The 14,596-nt window shown below is 49.5% G+C and overlaps 1 protein-coding gene across 1 annotated transcript in view; it reads right to left on the bottom strand.

The window, feature by feature from the left end:
- PLEKHH1 (pleckstrin homology, MyTH4 and FERM domain containing H1) overlaps nt 1-14,596 on the bottom strand; it is a 58,339-nt gene that overhangs the window by 17,248 nt on the left and 26,495 nt on the right. Inside the window, exons 4-9 of the mRNA XM_024118417.3 lie at nt 13,721-13,804; nt 10,534-10,615; nt 9,606-10,327; nt 7,244-7,322; nt 6,497-6,588; nt 85-235 (exon numbers count right to left, since the gene is read on the bottom strand). Of these exons, the coding sequence (XP_023974185.2) occupies nt 85-235; nt 6,497-6,588; nt 7,244-7,322; nt 9,606-10,327; nt 10,534-10,615; nt 13,721-13,804 (1,210 nt within the window). The remainder of the gene's footprint in view (nt 1-84; nt 236-6,496; nt 6,589-7,243; nt 7,323-9,605; nt 10,328-10,533; nt 10,616-13,720; nt 13,805-14,596) is intronic.

The raw sequence follows: 14,596 nt of genomic DNA, 5'->3' as shown, positions 1-14,596 counted from the left end.
TTCCACACCCACGTGGGACTGCCCATGGGAGGAGACGAAGGGCCCCTCATTGTTCCACACCCCTCCCACCACCCTTCTCCGTACCTCTCTTGATGGCCCGGGGGCTGCCCAGTCCACTGGTCTTCCTGGACTCAGAGCAGGGCACTGAAGTTCGGAAGCTCGCCTGGGAGCTGCAGTCATCATCGGACCCAGAGGACTCGTCCACAAAGGGCACCGTGCTGATCTGCATGGCTTTCTGTAAGACAGGCCCCTCCCCACTGCAGCTGAGGCTGCAAGACAAGGCCCATCCCATCTGTACTTTCACTCCTGCGCCAAGTGCCTGGGGAGTGGCCAAGACAGCCTGTCTAGAGCACGGGAAGCCATCACCCAGCTGGGGCACCCGAAAGACAACTGTCCCTTCCCGACCTGACGACCTTACCCCTGTGTCCTCACCTTCATGCTTCTCTCTCCCTCACACACCATCATCCTCTGTGGTCCCCAGTAAGGCTGCCCCACCAGGGCTGAATACCTGGCCACTGAGACCCTTGCTCCCTGCCACTAGGGGGCCAGAAAACCATGCCACGGAGCCCAGTGTGAGACAGGAGCTCTACAAGTGGGTGGGGATGACAAACCGAGAGATCATGGCAAAAATTTTAAAAGACCAATTACTTCAATATTGGGGAAACTGTGTAGAAAAGGGTACTCTTTTTATATAAAATCTTTTTAGAAGGTAATTTGGCACTACCTGTCAAAATTTGAAACATGCATATTATCTGCCCCTAAATTCCACCTCTAGAACTCTGTCCTACAGAAACACGCATATATAAGTGCACAGAGATGTATCTGAATGGTGATGTTCATTGAAACACTGATTTTACAGAAAAATAGAGACATGACCTACCTTGTGAATCAGGGGAGGACAAGTTAAGGTAGTTATGGGGCATCTATACCAAGGGGTACTGGGAAGTCCTAAAAGGGGAGGCAGAGCTGTGCTGTGTGTGGAGGTGGGGTAGGAAGACCTGACACATGGCTGGGTGGACAAGCAAGGGGTAGACTGACATGTATGACATCATCCTCTTTGCATGTGCGTGTGCGTGTGTGTAAGAGAGAGTACATTTGTAAATGCATTTGTAAATGCATCAGAGGGCATTACAGAATAAACACCAAACCATTAGTGAGAGTTGCCTCTGGGGTTAGGAATTGGGGTAAAGCAATGTAAGAGGAAATTTCACTTTTGGCTTTTTATCCTTCTACAAAAAGTTTTACAAAGTATTACTGTTATGATCTCAAAAAACATGTTGGGAATCTTGTTTTTTCCAGTTAATGTTGTAAAAACTCGCAGGCAATCTCAGGTTGGTGGGGAATTTCAGTCTTTCCCTAAAGTTTTCCAAAAAATCTGGCTAGAATGGGACAGGAAACTGACAAATCTTTTCAGAGGTGCCCATCTCAATTACCATGGGTCCCTCATCTCTTGGAGCATAATTAATGCGACTTATGAGTTCTTGTTAAAGATTATATGAAAGAAATCAGTTAAGTGCCATTTATCAACTGAACAGACCTAAGAAGAATGCAGTTTGGTCTTGTTTCTAATTGGCCAAATACAAGTTGGTGTTATAAGTCCAGGGCACAGTGAATTATGGACAAAGCTGTTTTCCTTAAGCACCAACAAATTCAGAATAAAAGGTTTCAGTAGGAGAAAAAAAAAAGCAGACCAAAAAGTATATGAAAACATCATGTTGCAGCTATATCTGATTTTTGTTAAAAAATATGTAGAGATGTTATGGGAATACACATGGGAATATATGACATAATACATAAAAAGTTCTGGAAGGAGCCCCACTGGCCTCTGGGATAGACATGTGAAAAGATGAGGAGGAGACGCAGAGCAGGCATTGGTTTAACCTTTAACTTTTTACTTTGCCCATAATCATAATGATTCACATTTTTGTAAATGTAGAATTTTTCTAATAAAAACCTAATAAAGATATTGAATCACTGTGTTGTGCACCAGACACTAACATAGTGTTGTAGGTCAATTATACTTCAAAAACAAAGAAACAAACTCAAAGAAAAAGAGATCAGATTTGTGGTTACTGAGGTGGGGGAGGAGGGGCAATTGGATAAAGGTGGTCAAGAGGTACAAGCTTCTAATTATAAGATCACTAAGTACTAGGTATGTGATGCAGAATATGATAAATATAACTAACACTGCTGCATGTTAATATATGAAAGTTGTGGGGCTTCCCTGGTGGCACAGTGGTTGAGAGTCCGCCTGCCGATGCAAGGGACACGGGTTCGTGCCCCGGTCTGGGAAGATCCCACATGCCACGGGGCGGCTGGGCCCGTGAGCCATGGCCGCTGAGCCTGCACGTCCGGAGCCTGTGCTCCGCAACGGGAGAGGCCACAACAGTGAGAGGCCCGCGTACCGCAACAACAACAACAACAACAACAACAACAACAAAAAAAAATGTGTGTGTATATATATATATGAAAGTTGTTACAAGTAAATCCTAAGAGTTCTCATCACAAGGAAAAGGTTTTTTTCTATTTCTTGAATTTTGTATCTATATGAGATGCTGGATGTTCACTAAACTTACTGTGGTAATCGTTTCATAATATATGTAAGTCAAATCATTATACTGCACACCTTAAACTTATGCAGTGCTGTATGTGAATTATATCTCAATAAAATGGGAAGAAAAAATTAAAAATAAAGAGTTTCTTAAAAAACCTAATAAAGATGGACAAAATAAATAGATATATGGGGGGCTGAGCTCCCTGCCCAGAGTTACGTGTGCGCAGACGCCTGCCCCTGGAGACCCACGCCAGCCACCGCCTGCCGACACGGTGGTGGGGCAGTGGGTGCTGGACGGGGACACCCCCTCCTCGGACAGCAGCTTCTTACCCCCTTCAAGGCTGTGTAGACCGGCACGGTGACGTTCTTGCAGACCAGGCCAGAGAAAGGCCCAGGGGATGCAAGGGCTGGAGGGCTTGAAGCTGGAGGGGAGGGAAAGAGGGATGAGACTCACTCAGGTGGCAAAACCCAGGAAGGGGCGGGGGGCAGAGACCTGAGCGGAGCGAGGAGAGAGATCCGTGCAGACAGCATTCCCTGAAACAGCACTCCGGAGACAGACCGGGGGACAGATCTCAGGACGAGGGCCAAGGTCTTCTTCAGCCCCACTCTTGCCAAGGTGAGTTACAAGCCGTGTGACTATGGGGCGCTCGCGTCACTGTGGGGACTGGGCGGCCGGCGACTCCGGAACCGCACTCAGGTGGGGATGCGGCTCCTTCAGGGGGTTATCTAAATCAAGGCACCGGGGGGCTCCTTCGGCCACAGCCCTTGCACTGCAGAAGGGAAGCTGGTGCAGGTGGGCAGCCGGGCTGCAGCGCCCTGCCTCCAAAGTCCCTTCCAGCTCTGTAATTGGCTACAGCTCTGTTCCCGCCCACTCCCGCCCGCAGGCAGGTGATGAGCTGAACCTGTGCAGCTTCCTTCTCTCTCCAAGGGAGCCTGGGCCCCGTGCTTTCACCTGAACCTCACCTGCTGTGGGAGGGAATGGGATGCAGGTGACCTGGCCCTGGGCGTTGCTCCGAGTCTTCTCCTCCCCGCACACCCACCCTGCCCACCACGGGCAGCTCACTTGGGACTCACCGCAGCAGGTGGCATTACTTCTAGCAGAGACTTCGGAGAGCCGCATGCCCGACGTGGCCACAGCGTAGATCCGGCTCTCCTGGAACGGGAGGTCACAAGGGGTCAGGGCCCACCACCCCCGTGTCCACGCCGGCCTCCGGCTTTGGAGGCGGGCAGACCTGGATCCACGTCCACGCTTAGCCAGTGACCGAAGGGGGGGGATCTGGGACAAGTTAACATCATTTCTGGACCTAAGATGGGGGTAATAATACTCACCTTTCAGGCTGTTGCGACAACCGAGAGCACAGTCAGTGCCCTGCAGGCGATATTTATTCCCTCTCTTGCTGCCACCCTTACCTTGGGGCAAGGAAGTTCAGGAGGAGAGGGAACTGGAACCTGTTTTCTCTGAATCTTCCCCATCCTACAGCCCTTGAAGTTGGGGGGTTGGTAATGAGGACGTCCGAGCCCCATGGCAAGGACATGTGTGCCCTTTGGTTTGGAAGCCAGTTGTTTGGAAACTGGGACACATTTTTTTCCTACAGTAACAATGTCACATCATGGTTAGGCTTCAGGCTCAAAGCCCTGGCTCCCCCAGACCCCTGAACCCCGCCGTAGAAGACACATCGATGGGAACTCCCACCCTCAACTCTTCCCTGGCCCCTCGGGGTCCCCTGGGTCTGAAGCAGGCCCACAGGCCTGGGCGGCTTTTCTTAGGTTTGGATCACTCCCAAACAACCCAGAGGCCCCACCTATCCTCCTCCATATCTCTTTTTCACTCAAGGTAAAGGGAAAACAAAGGCCCCTTCAGGTGAGAGGTGAGTCACAAGGACCGGGAAAGGCCTGCCCGGCTCGAGGAGGTAGCTGGGCTAGGCTGGGGCAGGAAGGAAGGCGGATGCTATCCGGGTCACCCCAGAGGGGAGCAGCGGTGCTGGGGCACCTGGGGAAGAGAGGGAGGGGCTGGCCAGGGCTGGGATGAGAGCCTGAGGTGCCGGAGGCAAGGGAAGGGAAGAGATGGGAGGCAGCAAGGAGGAATTTGGGGGGAGGGGCAGGCACTGGGCTGGGGCAGGGAATTCCGTGCTTATGTAGGGCAGATAAATTGGGTCCATGTGGTAAAATCAGCCATAAAAACAATTATCCCTGCCAGTAGTGGTAGTGGAATTCAACCACGGACAGGCCTCTAACTTCACAGAGAGAATGAAAAGTGTGAAGCTTGAGGGGTTTAGGTTCAACAAATGTAGGAGCGTTTTACAAAAGGTTATCTAATGCCTAACTCACACGGTTGTTTTGAGGATCAACAGACAAAGGAACTCTAACTCAGCAAGTAAGTCCATCTGACTCCCTCAGATTGAGAAATGTCCTTCTCCCAAATCTCAGTCTTGATCTTTCCCACATGGCTACTGCCCAGCTGGTCCCACCTAAGAAGAGAGGTTGGGTTCTCGGGCCACTGTGGTTCCCTAAGGTAACAAGAACGATCCTGTCTCGGGGACCGGAAGGACCTGAGCCCTCTTGCCACATCCCTTGCCGAATGCTCCCTCACTGCCTGCCTCTGCTTTAGGATTTCAGAACATCTGGATTTACAAGACAACAAGGAACAAGAAGACGGATGATTCTGACAGTGTTCCACCCTGGCCTGGCCCTTGCCGTTTCCAACAGCCTCTCCACGTATTGTGAACCACTGCTGCAACTACTCACCAAATACGTATTAACACACTCAATCCTCAGGGCAACCCTATAAAGCAGGTACTATTTTTTTTTTGTTTTGTTTTTCGGTACAAGGGCCTCTCACTGTTGTGGCCTCTCCCGTTGCGGAGCGCAGGCTCCGGATACGCAGGCTCAGCGGCCATGGCTCACGGGCCCAGCCGCTCCGCGGCATGTGGGATCCTCCCGGACCGGGGCACGAACCTTGGGGCATAATTAATGCGACTTATGAGTTCTTGTTAAAGATTATATGAAAGAAATCAGTTAAGTGCCATTTATCAACTGAACAGACCTAAGAAGAATGCAGTTTGGTCTTGTTTCTAATTGGCCAAATACAAGTTGGTGTTATAAGTCCAGGGCACAGTGAATTATGGACAAAGCTGTTTTCCTTAAGCACCAACAAATTCAGAATAAAAGGTTTCAGTAGGAGAAAAAAAAAAGCAGACCAAAAAGTATATGAAAACATCATGTTGCAGCTATATCTGATTTTTGTTAAAAAATATGTAGAGATGTTATGGGAATACACATGGGAATATATGACATAATACATAAAAAGTTCTGGAAGGAGCCCCACTGGCCTCTGGGATAGACATGTGAAAAGATGAGGAGGAGACGCAGAGCAGGCATTGGTTTAACCTTTAACTTTTTACTTTGCCCATAATCATAATGATTCACATTTTTGTAAATGTAGAATTTTTCTAATAAAAACCTAATAAAGATATTGAATCACTGTGTTGTGCACCAGACACTAACATAGTGTTGTAGGTCAATTATACTTCAAAAACAAAGAAACAAACTCAGAGTTCTCATCACAAGGAAAAGGTTTTTTTCTATTTCTTGAATTTTGTATCTATATGAGATGCTGGATGTTCACTAAACTTACTGTGGTAATCGTTTCATAATATATGTAAGTCAAATCATTATACTGCACACCTTAAACTTATGCAGTGCTGTATGTGAATTATATCTCAATAAAATGGGAAGAAAAAATTAAAAATAAAGAGTTTCTTAAAAAACCTAATAAAGATGGACAAAATAAATAGATATATGGGGGGCTGAGCTCCCTGCCCAGAGTTACGTGTGCGCAGACGCCTGCCCCTGGAGACCCACGCCAGCCACCGCCTGCCGACACGGTGGTGGGGCAGTGGGTGCTGGACGGGGACACCCCCTCCTCGGACAGCAGCTTCTTACCCCCTTCAAGGCTGTGTAGACCGGCACGGTGACGTTCTTGCAGACCAGGCCAGAGAAAGGCCCAGGGGATGCAAGGGCTGGAGGGCTTGAAGCTGGAGGGGAGGGAAAGAGGGATGAGACTCACTCAGGTGGCAAAACCCAGGAAGGGGCGGGGGGCAGAGACCTGAGCGGAGCGAGGAGGAGAGAGATCCGTGCAGACAGCATTCCCTGAAACAGCACTCCGGAGACAGACCGGGGGACAGATCTCAGGACGAGGGCCAAGGTCTTCTTCAGCCCCACTCTTGCCAAGGTGAGTTACAAGCCGTGTGACTATGGGGCGCTCGCGTCACTGTGGGGACTGGGCGGCCGGCGACTCCGGAACCGCACTCAGGTGGGGATGCGGCTCCTTCAGGGGGTTATCTAAATCAAGGCACCGGGGGGCTCCTTCGGCCACAGCCCTTGCACTGCAGAAGGGAAGCTGGTGCAGGTGGGCAGCCGGGCTGCAGCGCCCTGCCTCCAAAGTCCCTTCCAGCTCTGTAATTGGCTACAGCTCTGTTCCCGCCCACTCCCGCCCGCAGGCAGGTGATGAGCTGAACCTGTGCAGCTTCCTTCTCTCTCCAAGGGAGCCTGGGCCCCGTGCTTTCACCTGAACCTCACCTGCTGTGGGAGGGAATGGGATGCAGGTGACCTGGCCCTGGGCGTTGCTCCGAGTCTTCTCCTCCCCGCACACCCACCCTGCCCACCACGGGCAGCTCACTTGGGACTCACCGCAGCAGGTGGCATTACTTCTAGCAGAGACTTCGGAGAGCCGCATGCCCGACGTGGCCACAGCGTAGATCCGGCTCTCCTGGAACGGGAGGTCACAAGGGGTCAGGGCCCACCACCCCCGTGTCCACGCCGGCCTCCGGCTTTGGAGGCGGGCAGACCTGGATCCACGTCCACGCTTAGCCAGTGACCGAAGGGGGGGGATCTGGGACAAGTTAACATCATTTCTGGACCTAAGATGGGGGTAATAATACTCACCTTTCAGGCTGTTGCGACAACCGAGAGCACAGTCAGTGCCCTGCAGGCGATATTTATTCCCTCTCTTGCTGCCACCCTTACCTTGGGGCAAGGAAGTTCAGGAGGAGAGGGAACTGGAACCTGTTTTCTCTGAATCTTCCCCATCCTACAGCCCTTGAAGTTGGGGGGTTGGTAATGAGGACGTCCGAGCCCCATGGCAAGGACGTGTGTGCCCTTTGGTTTGGAAGCCAGTTGTTTGGAAACTGGGACACATTTTTTTCCTACAGTAACAATGTCACATCATGGTTAGGCTTCAGGCTCAAAGCCCTGGCTCCCCCAGACCCCTGAACCCCGCCGTAGAAGACACATCGATGGGAACTCCCACCCTCAACTCTTCCCTGGCCCCTCGGGGTCCCCTGGGTCTGAAGCAGGCCCACAGGCCTGGGCGGCTTTTCTTAGGTTTGGATCACTCCCAAACAACCCAGAGGCCCCACCTATCCTCCTCCATATCTCTTTTTCACTCAAGGTAAAGGGAAAACAAAGGCCCCTTCAGGTGAGAGGTGAGTCACAAGGACCGGGAAAGGCCTGCCCGGCTCGAGGAGGTAGCTGGGCTAGGCTGGGGCAGGAAGGAAGGCGGATGCTATCCGGGTCACCCCAGAGGGGAGCAGCGGTGCTGGGGCACCTGGGGAAGAGAGGGAGGGGCTGGCCAGGGCTGGGATGAGAGCCTGAGGTGCCGGAGGCAAGGGAAGGGAAGAGATGGGAGGCAGCAAGGAGGAATTTGGGGGGAGGGGCAGGCACTGGGCTGGGGCAGGGAATTCCGTGCTTATGTAGGGCAGATAAATTGGGTCCATGTGGTAAAATCAGCCATAAAAACAATTATCCCTGCCAGTAGTGGTAGTGGAATTCAACCACGGACAGGCCTCTAACTTCACAGAGAGAATGAAAAGTGTGAAGCTTGAGGGGTTTAGGTTCAACAAATGTAGGAGCGTTTTACAAAAGGTTATCTAATGCCTAACTCACACGGTTGTTTTGAGGATCAACAGACAAAGGAACTCTAACTCAGCAAGTAAGTCCATCTGACTCCCTCAGATTGAGAAATGTCCTTCTCCCAAATCTCAGTCTTGATCTTTCCCACATGGCTACTGCCCAGCTGGTCCCACCTAAGAAGAGAGGTTGGGTTCTCGGGCCACTGTGGTTCCCTAAGGTAACAAGAACGATCCTGTCTCGGGGACCGGAAGGACCTGAGCCCTCTTGCCACATCCCTTGCCGAATGCTCCCTCACTGCCTGCCTCTGCTTTAGGATTTCAGAACATCTGGATTTACAAGACAACAAGGAACAAGAAGACGGATGATTCTGACAGTGTTCCACCCTGGCCTGGCCCTTGCCGTTTCCAACAGCCTCTCCACGTATTGTGAACCACTGCTGCAACTACTCACCAAATACGTATTAACACACTCAATCCTCAGGGCAACCCTATAAAGCAGGTACTATTTTTTTTTTGTTTTGTTTTTCGGTACAAGGGCCTCTCACTGTTGTGGCCTCTCCCGTTGCGGAGCGCAGGCTCCGGATACGCAGGCTCAGCGGCCATGGCTCACGGGCCCAGCCGCTCCGCGGCATGTGGGATCCTCCCGGACCGGGGCACGAACCCGCGTCCCCTGCATCAGCAGGCGGACTCTCAACCACTGCGCCACCAGGGAAGCCCAAAGCAGGTACTATTATCCCCATTTTACAGAGAGGGAAATTGAGGCGCAGTGGTTTAGCAGCTTGCCCCGGCTCACAGAGTTTGATCTTGGGGACCTCCTGGTTTGATCCTGGGACCCGTGCGCTTAGCCACCGCACTGTACCTCCACAGAGAGTCAGGAAGACTACACGAGAAAATGGGCACCAAGCACCCATCTGGGCTGTGGCCCGCAGTGAGCGCCTGCTCAGGAAGCAGCCGGCCGCCGTCCAATCGGAAATCCTGGCTCCACCCCTTGTGGGCGGAGTAGTCTGGACAGGCCCGGGGGTACCCACCTCCCAGAGGGGGTGAGGGTGACAGCCTCGTCCCACGCTCAGCACATGGCTGTGCCCGACAGCATTCACACCATCAGCCCGGCCCCTCTGTCCTGTCCCCAGGGGGCCTCTTACCCAGGATGGAAACCGGTGCAGGGGGGGTGTAGGTGGTTTGTTCCCCAAATCCACTTCCTCCATCTTCCCCGCTGGGGGTTGCTCCTCCATCTCCATCTTCTCCGGTTCCTCCCGGAGCTTAGGTCCAGCCTCCACCTTGGGAAGGCTGGAAGAGTGGAGGGCTGAGAGTGTCCCAATCTCAATGCTCACCACGTGGTCGAAGTGCGCAGGGCCCGCCTGGGGCTGGCTGTGGTGCCGCTTGGCCAGCTGGATGCTGTCCCGGTGGGTGCTGGGAGCCCGCACCTTTGGCAGAGTCAGGCTGCAGCCGGGGCCACCTTCCCTGGCAGAGGTCTTCGTCCTAGGAAGCGTCCCTCCCTGAGCAGTGACCAGGCCTTCACCCCAGGAAGCCAAACCATGCCTGGGGGTGCAAGGCTTCAGGAACAGCTGGCCAGGAGAGCCCTGTCCTCCCAGATGAAGTGGAAGGGTCTTGGCCTCTGATATTTCTCCAGGGTGGACCATACTGGAACTAGAATCCTCCAAGGGGCTTCCTGCTTTAGGAACAGAGTCCTTGCTCTGCAGAGCACCTGGAGAAGGTACAGGCATAGCTGCCTTCAGGGCACCCTGGGCCTGAGGACCACTGTCGTGTCCCACTGGCTGGGCTCCTGGTCCTGCAGGGACAGAATCCTGCTCTGTGGTTCCCTGGGGGGCCACCAGCAGCTTCCCCGAAGGTGCCATCTGAAGAGCTGTAGTTGGGACAAAAATAGGCATGTTAAGAGCTCCCTCAATTCAGCCGCGCGCTCACACACACACACACACACACACACACAAAATAGGCATGTTAAGAGCTCCCTCAGCCACACACACACACACACACACACACACACACACACACACACACACACTCCCCCGACTCCCGCACATGCTGGCCCGCACATGCTGGCCCGCTTACCTTCTAGTGCACGTTGAAGGGTTCCCACCTGCTCCACCAGGTGCTGATTACAATTTTTCAGGTGCTGATTCTCCATCTCAAGCTAGACAAAAAGAAAAATGAAGATTGAGAATACTCAGCCTACACATTCAGACATATAATTCAAAATAAGATTAAAATCCTTCTTAAAGATCAAATCTACACAAAAGAGCCCGTGTTGCCCCCCAATCCACTGCCGACTCTCCTGGGAGCCCTGACCTCCTCCTTCTCTCTGCGCTACCTGTTTGTGGATGGGAAAGAATTCCATTTGGCAGCCCCTGTGCTTTCTTTTCTAGGTTTTTGGGGTTTTTGAAAAATAAATTTTATTTATTTATTTTTGGCTACATTGGGTCTTCGTTGCTGCGCACGGGCTTTCTCTAGTTGTGGCGAGCGGGGGCTACTCTTTGTTGCGGTGCATGGGCTTCTCATTGCAGTGGCTTCTCTTGTTGTGGAGCACGGGCTCTAGACACGCAGGCTTCAGTAGTTGTGGCATGCGGGCTCAGTAGTTGTGGCTCGTGGGCTCTAGAGTGCAGGCTCAGTAGTTGTGGCGCACGGGCTTAGTTGCTCCGCGGCACGTGCGATCTTCGCGGATCAGGGCTCGAACCCGTGTCCCCTGCATTGGAAGGCGGGTTCTTAACCACTGTGCCACCAGGGAAGTCCCTCTTTTCTAGGTATTTTTAACCTTTTTAAAAATGGTGAAATATAACACAAAAAAAACTGCATTCTACACCAATGAACAGCTTAACAAATGATTCTGAAATGAATACTCATGTGACCGCCACCCAGGTTAAGAAAGAGGAATTTGCCAACACTCCAGACATCCCGGACTTGTCCTCCCCCAATCACACGATCCGCCCTCCTCACTAAGGAGACAACTCTTCTGAGTCTATGAGATTCATTTCCTTGCTTTCTGTGTTTTACCATCTAAGTATGCACCCTACACACATTAGTGTAGTTGTGCCAATTAGAACTTTATATAAATGGAATTATTCAAGATGTACTTCTGTGTCTGGTTTCTTCTGCTCAACATACTATCCATGAGATCCAGCTTCAGGGTGGCTGCATTTTCTTTGAAATGAAAGCCAACACACTTTTTTTTGTTGTTGTTTATAACACAAAAATTTTATTTCCTTGCTTATATTTTATATCATATGTATTCTACTTAGTTTCACATGCTTTATTTATACTGGATCCAGGATGAGAGAGAAAACCCTATCTCCTGGAAAAAGGAAAAGGACAATAATAAATTCATGTGATTGTTCTGTTCTTTTTTATTAAACTTCTTTTTCCTTTTTTGGCTGCATTGGGTCTTCGTTGCTGTGCACAGGCTTTCTCTAGTTGCAGTGAGCGAGAGCTACTCTTCGTCGCGGTGCGTAGGCTTCTCATTGTGGTGGCTTCTCTCGTTGTGGAGCATGGGCTCTAGGCGCACAGGCTCAGTAGTTGTGGCACACGGGCTTAGTTGCTCCGTGGCATGTGGGATCTTCCTGGACTAGGGCTCAAACCCGTGTCCCCTGCGTTGGCAGGTGGATTCTTAACTATGGTGCCGCCAGGGAAGTCCCCATGTTGGCAGGTGGATTCTTAACTACGGTGCCACCAGGGAAGTCCTCATGTGATTGTTCTTGAAGTTCCTAATTGAATATAGCTTACATATATGTCTAGAGCAAGTCATATAAACAAGCATAATGTCCATGATCTGCAGAAGCATATTTCTTCCTCAGGGAGGCATAGCAAACCTTATGGCAAGGGGCAGGGATATATTATCCTTCTACTGGAAAGGAGTCGGGAACAATATACAACCTATAAAAAGTACTTTTATCACAGTAGCAACTTGCTTGTATTTTTTTTTGTCTCAGTTTACTAACTGATAAATTGAAGATGGCAGTAATCATTCCACAAAGTTGTCATTGAGAGTAAATCAGTATCTATGTTTAAAATGCCTGCCTTAGAACTTGATGCATTGCAAGCGTTTAACAAATATTAGTTAATTACATTCTTCTTTTCCAATTATTCTAATGATTTTTTTCCTGAGCTCTAAGACCCAGATTTTTCATTGTTTGATGTTTTATTCTCACCGTATCGTTTCACTATGTCATAATCCACAGGCCCTTAATTCCTCATTATCTTCCCTGACAAAACATACTTTTTTTTCTTGTTTCAACCTTTGATAAAAGTAACTTTGACCTCTTATTCACCTAGGAGCAAAAAATAACTGCTCTTCCATTGTCTCCAGCCAATATGCCAGGTCCTGTTAATAGGCTGTCTAGTACCCATCCTAATTGGAAAGCCAACACACTTTCATTGAGCTTTTAGCAAGAGATGAGGGCTGTGGAAGATGCAGGTTATAGGCATCAGCTCTGTCCCCAAGGACTTGTAGTCTAGCAGGTGACCTGAGATGTGTGTCCACAGAAAGGACAGGAGGCAAAATGAGCCACTACCCCCTGCAGGTGTGAGCCACTTGTGTCAGGAGTCAGTGTTCACCCTTCTCCAAACTTCAATTCCCCTTCCTTCTGTTTAGAAAGAGGTTGGTTTTTGTTTTTTTTGCTCGCAGTGCTGTAGCTTCTAGTCCTGAGTTTCCTAAATAAAGCTGTAGCAAGTGATGAGCTATGAAAACGGATGGACAGAGGTGGAAAGTAGAATAGAGGTTACCAGGGACTCGGGGGAGAGACAGTGGGGAGTTAGTGTTTAATGGGTATGGAGTTTGTTTGCGGTGGGAAAAGTTTTGGAGGTAGTGGTGATGGGTACACAACACTGTGAATGTACTTAATGCCACTGCATTGTACACTTCAAAAACAGCTCAAATGGTATATTTTATGTATATTTGAGCACCAAAAAAAAAAAAAGTTAAAAAGAATGGAGAGGACAGAGGGTGGATGGTAAAGGACTGTGTGTGCTTCTCAGAAGGAAACTGATGGGACTCCTCAGAAGTAAGACTCATTCCTTCTCCCCAGACACAAAGCAAACCAGGAGCTCTGGGGAAACCCAACTCTGACAACAGGAAGGGAAAAGTGAAGTGAAGTGTCTCAGCGTTTAAGCTGAATGAGAGACAAACGGTTAACAAAATGAAAAGCAGGCAAGGCCCCATAAACAGACAGAGGCAGAAAAACGCAGAGGGACAGGAGCAACCCCACGCAGGTCCCTCGCAGGCTTCCCAAGATAAGCTCTCACTCACCTCTGCTAACTTCAGTGTCACCCATTCCTTGATCTTTGCAGCTTTTTCTTGAATGATTTTTGCTTCCTCAGCTCTCATCTTCTTCTGCAAGATAGAGAGGGCCTTTAGTTCATCACGGTGGTCACCGTTTTAGTGAATAATTGGAGGTGGGAGGCCCTGAGAAGAAATATTAAGGGACTGGATGGAGGTCGGCCGATAGGAAAAAATACATTCATTTATGAATTCTTAGAAAAGATTCTTAAAGTGGGAAAGGCCTTCCTAAGCATAATACAAATCCCAAATAGCCATGAAAGCAAAGACTAATAAATCTATATCATCTCTATAAATTACTATATGACCAGAAAAAAAAAAGATGCCCTTAAACAAAATGAAAAGACCAATTGGGAGATGATTTGCAACACAAATGAGTTACATACAAAAGGGATAATTTGAAATGAACAAACCAATAAATATATGCAGAAGATATACATAGGAAATCAACAGCAAATAAAGGGAAAGAAACCCATGAAAAGCTGTGCAATCTTTATTATTATTTTAAAAATGCAAATAAAAGTGACACATCATTTTCCTCTACCAGACTAACACAATTTAAAAGTTTGATATAACCTTAAATTATCAAGGGTGTTGGAAAACAGCCCACCTCATACAAATTGGTAAAGCCTCTTTGGGGAAAAACTTGATAATATCTGTCAACATTTTAAATGTCCATACCACTGATCTAACAAACCCACTGCTTAGGAATCGTTAACTGCATTATTATTTGATAACGCAACAAAAACAAAAAACTCAAAACTGGAAATAACCTAAGAGTCCACAAATAAGGGCTTGGCTAAATAAACAAAATGAAAATGGAACACTGCTCTGATACACAGGAAG

The sequence above is a fragment of the Physeter macrocephalus genome, chromosome 11 (assembly GCF_002837175.3).
Source record: "Physeter macrocephalus isolate SW-GA chromosome 11, ASM283717v5, whole genome shotgun sequence".
Taxonomy (NCBI): domain Eukaryota; kingdom Metazoa; phylum Chordata; class Mammalia; order Artiodactyla; family Physeteridae; genus Physeter; species Physeter macrocephalus.
The sequence above is the reverse complement of the archived record's forward strand: the minus strand, read 5'-3'. Positions and strand labels throughout refer to the sequence as shown.